The sequence below is a fragment of the Micropterus dolomieu genome, unplaced genomic scaffold, assembly GCF_021292245.1.
Source record: "Micropterus dolomieu isolate WLL.071019.BEF.003 ecotype Adirondacks unplaced genomic scaffold, ASM2129224v1 contig_7915, whole genome shotgun sequence".
NCBI classification, from domain to species: Eukaryota; Metazoa; Chordata; class Actinopteri; order Centrarchiformes; family Centrarchidae; genus Micropterus; species Micropterus dolomieu.
Genome location: NW_025736901.1, coordinates 1 through 5,653, shown reverse-complemented (window position 1 = coordinate 5,653; position 5,653 = coordinate 1). Strand labels below are relative to the sequence as shown.

The 5,653-nt window shown below is 43.0% G+C and overlaps 1 protein-coding gene across 1 annotated transcript; it reads right to left on the bottom strand.

Moving 5' to 3' along the window:
* Positions 1-270: 270 nt before the first annotated feature.
* On the bottom strand, positions 271-4,320 carry LOC123965009 (scavenger receptor cysteine-rich type 1 protein M130-like; the record flags this gene model as incomplete). The annotated part of the gene is made up of 5 exons (XM_046041618.1): positions 271-429; positions 2,168-2,376; positions 2,504-2,818; positions 2,918-3,346; positions 3,538-4,320. Coding segments are annotated over 5 exons (1,892 nt in total), but the record flags the coding sequence as incomplete, so codon positions are not given.
* Positions 4,321-5,653: the final 1,333 nt, after the last annotated feature.

Here is a 5,653-nt window from a genome sequence, read left to right as displayed (position 1 = left end):
AGATGTATTTATCTGTGTGTTACAACAATGCTGATCAGCAAGATCGAAAGAATTTCACTCTATCTAAGCTTCTGTGTGGAGGATTTGAAAATGACTGATTTTAGTGACTCCTAGTGGTTATATCAAAAAAGACACTGTTAGACAGCAATGTATGCTTACACAAAGCAACAAATATACTAGACCAATTTTCACCAGGTTTGCCTTAATTTTTGTGATGTGATGTCATCAGGAACTTTATTAGCATAAAATTGGTTACATTCAGTAAAAGGCTACTTACGGCAGGAATGGTCTGACAGCCACATTCAGGCTTGCGTTTGTGTCCAGGGGATAAGCACAAGAGAAGGGAAGACTCACAGGAACGACGAAGGACGCATTTCTTATTGGGTAGATAAATAAACTGTTGGAGTAGATGGCATGAGTGCGGTTGGTCTGAAAGACAGAGGATTAAATGATCACTCAGTTGAATGATTATGTCAACTTGAGAGGATTTTCTGTTAGCATCAGCATGACCAAGTGGTTAGAGAAACTGTAATTGTCACTGTATCCCTCTCCATTCTTGGTGACCTGACCTCCCTGAAGAAGAGATTTACATTTTGGGGAAAGATTCTCCAGTCAAGACTATATGCTAAATAGTCCAGTTGTGTGACGTCTGCAAAAACCCATGTGGCCTGAAGATCCACCAGACCAGACCAGTTGTTATCTTTATGAGATACAGGAGTTGCCACACAGGAGTCCCCCTACAGTGGCCAGAACCTTTGTGTACTGCAAGCTCCACGCCAGGGCGGTTCTGAACACTGAAAGGGCAAGGGGCCAGCAGCTAACAAATAGTGAGAGTGGCTCCAGTTTGATGAGGATATGGACGGGATCCTAGAAGCACAGCCAGAAGTGATGCAGATCAGAAGTGCCAGTCAATGTCAACCATCATTGTCAACACTGCTGCTGAGGGGTTTGGCATTCAGAAGCAGTAAATGAGGCTCCCCAGTAGCTCACAAGGTAGAGCCAGTACCACATATCAAGGCTGAGTTACCACAGGAGCCTGGGTTTGAATTCAGTAAAGGGACTGGGCTGGATGCAGAGACCAAGACCTGGGGGACTGAAGGGCTTTCATGCCAGAACAAATGCCACAGTTCAAACCAGGGAGCCTTGAAGTGAAGCTAAAACAAGCTCAGCCCCAGGCCCTCTTAAGGTCTACAAGAGGTGCCCCAGGCTCTTGTTATGCCAAGCAACATAAGCTTGGCACCAGCTGGAGAAGGGGATCATTTCTGAATGCACCATTTCAGTGATCCTGTTTGCCATGAACATGGTTGTCAAATCAGCAAATGTGAAGTATAGAGACTCTGTCACCATGTCTGGTGTTCCACAGCTCCATTGATGGCTTGACAATAACAACATCAGCGTCTAAATGCAGATGGATCCTCAAGGGTCCTGAGAGATTAATCACCTGGGCCCGGTTGAGTTTTAAAACTGGTCAAGGTCCATGGTCTTAAGGAGGGATTAAGTTAATAAGTCTTCCTTGGAGGTATTCAGATTCACTGAGAGGCCAGTTCAGAATTAACCAGGAGACCAAGGTATTTGATGTATGACAGGCAGAGGAGGATAGCTCTGGGTTGCTGGGAAGTTAAAGGCCTGGCTCAATCAACATGGGATCCAGGTGTTTTGTGACCGTTGCTGTTTAATGAGGAAGATCAGCCACTTCTTGCCATGGTGGCTGTGACTTCCACAAAGTCTGAGCAGCCTTGTCTTATAAGCAGAATAACAAGCTACAGCGACCCTTCAGCTGCCTGACTGAGGAGTTTGTGGTTACTTGGGCAAGGGTGGTGGTTTTTAGGGGTGATTTTTAAAATGTGATATCGACAGCAGTAGCATTATGCTAGATTTCTGGGTTTAACCCTGAACAGAAACATACATTACACAGAAGATAGCATAATAATACATCTTAGTTGTAAGTGGCAGTGGCAGTGACAGCAGCTGAAGATTCAAGGTGCCCACAGCTAAAGAAGGGGGCACAAGATACATTATTTAAAGGCCCCCAGAATTTGTAGCAATGCCCATGCTGAGCAGATGCACTTTATCTGGTAGTTTAAAAAACAACAGGACAACATAAAAATGTCTCTATAGATTAAATAATCAGGTTCACAGCAGAAAAAAACACAAGTTAAGTCTTTACCCTTAGTGTATTTCCACAGGCACCTTCTGTGGCCTGGACTTCGTACCACACTGCATCATCATGCACTCCGACCCAGGAGCAATTGCGGGATGCTAGGTTGCCCGAGAATGGGTTCAAACCAGAAGATGTCAAGCTTGCCATATCCAGCCCCACGTAGAGTTTATCATGGCCACAAATAAGCTCTGCAGACTGGAGTGCAGGATGCTGGACTATAGAGGAAGATATAATGTCAGAGAAGTGTGAGAGAAAGAAGAAAGGAAATTAGATGGTAAATACTTTATACCAATGATGAACTGTATTATGTCAAAACATTTCAAAATATAAAAGGAAACCTACATTCACACACAACGCTGGCATCTTCAAGGTGACCGCAGTTGTGGACCCCAAACCCTCGATGTCTGCAGTCTGTTATCGATGATTCATTTCCAAAACAGCTGACATCATCCAGCCAGATGGGTCCACTGCCCTGTCCATAAGCTGCATTTGTTGGTGCAGAACGAGCAGTGCCACAGCCCAGCTGTCTGCACACCACGTTGGCATCCCTCAGGTCCCAGGCATCGTCACACACCGTCCCCCACTGTCCATGATGGTAGAGCTCCACTCTGCCAGAGCAGCGGTTGTCAGAGTTGACCAGCCTCACTGGTGAACCAGCTAACAGAAAAACATGCACATAATACTGTTGATATGGCAAATAACAAATAGTTACTCACTAAGACTTCACTGCTTTTAGCTGTGCAAATTTGTATTTACCTTCACACACGACACCAGCATCCTCATGGTGACCGCAATTGTGAGATCCAAACCCACGGTGCCTGCACTCGGTGAGCTTTGATTCGCTGCCTGTGCACGTGACATCATCCAGCCAGATGGGCCCTCTGCCCTGTCCAAAACGTGCACCTTGTGGTGCTGACACGGCCCTGCCGCAGCCCAGCTGTCTGCACACCACCTGAGCATCAACCAGGCCCCAGTCATCGTCACACACCGTCCCCCACTGTCCTCGGAGGAAGATCTCCACTCTACCGGAGCAGGAGCTGTTTCCTCCATCGGCCAGGCGGACCTGCCCCTCAACTCCTGTGCTGTTGTCTGCGGGTGTTGTGGTGTTAGCTATCACCTGAGCAGTGGTGGTGTTCTGAGGTCTTGGAGTCGGTGTGGTTGGTGAAACTGCTGATGTGTTCACCTCTGTTAACAATAGACAACAGTGAGACACTCGTGCTAAGCCAGTGAGATTTTTTTGGTCCGTAAATTATTCATTCACTTTAAGAACAAGAAGACATTAGTCTTCACTACTTTCTTAAAATATAAATGAATGCTTTAGATGAGAACATTGTATTTGTTGTTACAGTGTAAAGATGTTTAAAATGGAATAATACCTGCACAGTATGCAAGTGAGCAAGTGGAAGGCTTTACAAGTTTATAGACGTAGTAGTTTCCATAGCAGAGCTTGACATGGATGGTGTGTGTCGCAAAAGTGCAGCAGTTGTGCCAGGAATTACACACAGTACGATTTACTATTTCATCAGACTGTGTGGGATGAGGCTCTGTTATCCACATAGTAGCATGGGTTCCACACCTGTTTTCAGGTATACACCTCTCTGGAATATGAGCACTGGTTTGCCACAGTAACAGGCGATACCAGCCTTGCCAGTTAACATTTCGGTCACAGTGAATGACTCTATTTGATGTGTTATTCGTTGAACGCCAGTCGTCATTCAGTACCGTGTAGTGCTCACAGGGGTCAGCACAACGGAGAACCCCATTATAACTGATGCAGTCCATGCCTGAAGGACAAACTGTGTTTCCACAGTTGAACTGGACATATTGAGAGGAGGGGCTCGATCTTGAGCTGGAGGAAGACTCCAAACATTGGAAAGAGCCTGGGGTGTTTTGGCAAACCTGGGGTGGCATGCATGGTGAGTCTGGAAGGGAACACTCGTCAGTATCCACACAGCCACTGTCTGGTGACCAGTGATAACCTTGGCTACAGCAAGAAGAGTCACTGCAGAGTTTTGCATTGTAACAGGCGAGACCATCGCCTACAAAGCCATCTTTACAGACACAAGAGAGCGCCGGGCTGGTGAGAGAGTCTCCTCTTTCTCGTGACTCCAGGCAGGTGGCTTCATCATGACATGAATCACAGCTGGAGACAAGTGTCCCTGTGAAAAGTAAGAGGATAGTTTGTGCATGATGTAAGTAATTTGAAGTAGCTTTTCCAGGTAAAACGGTGAAACTATAGCTATTACATGCAATTGGCGTAAATGAACAAAACTAATTCAGGATCATTTATGTTTAGTTATCCTGTGAGTACAATTACACAGAAAACATCTGTTCAAATCTCACTGTAGAGTTATACCAGAGGTGCAATCACCATCAAAGTTTACCACTGTTTATTTTATTTTCAAGGACGTCACCACTGAATGCAAGGTTTTACGTGGTCTCTTAATACTGTGTCATGGTTGATTATTATTACAAAGGCAGTTCAGGTAGAAAGGACTTTGTGTTATGGTTTTGGATTTGACTTTAGCTATGTCCTGGTTTATTTTATGAGAGTCCTCCTTCATGTGTCTTGGATTACTTTACTTTACTTCCTGTGATTGTGTGTTTTTCAGGACAGTTTTGATTGTCTGCCCACCCTGATCCTAATCTGGAGCAGTGTTGGGAAGGTTACTTTCTAAATGTAATAGGTTACCAATTAATTTATCAAAGTAATGTAAGGACTATGGCAGGAAATGGCAAAGGAATACATTGTGCACATGAAAAACATGCAGAGCAACAAAATGAATATTATTCAACATATAGCCAAGCTTTTTACGGATAATGTTCAGATGTAACCCCCAATGTAATCATGAACATTTTCATTATTAACTGTAATTTAATTATACATTTTTCAGTAAATGTAGCGGATTACAGTTAAATTTATTTTGTAATTAAATTATTTAACAAAATTACATGTAAATAGTTACTCCACAACATTCGTCTGGAGTTGTTTCAATTCCACATGTTCCATGTTACCCTGAAAAACTGTTTAACATTTTATGTTAAATTTTTGTCTGGACCAGGAAGTTTTCTAATGAATATCTGAAAATTATATAATCATGTAATATTGATATTATAGAAAAGCAAGGGTGAAATTATGTGCCAGACAGCTAATTTGGAGGTGAATTTATAAAAAAGCCATCTTAACTTTTATTATTGAAGTCAATGTAAGAATAATATGGCTTCACTAAATCACTGGAATAGAAATACTGACAGTGCCAAATAAAATGTTTTATCCTAAATCAACTTAAAGAGAAATTTGGGGAAATTTAAAGTTAACAAGTTCTTTTATGAACTATGTAATTCATCCCAATGTTGTTGGTGCCTGAATTTATAATTTGTGTGTGGAGAAAGAAAGGCAGAGTACTATTTAATTAAAGACTTTTAATTGAAGTGCATCCATGCATGACACAGAAGGAGCAAAGGAGCCACACAAAAATCTATTTAAATGTG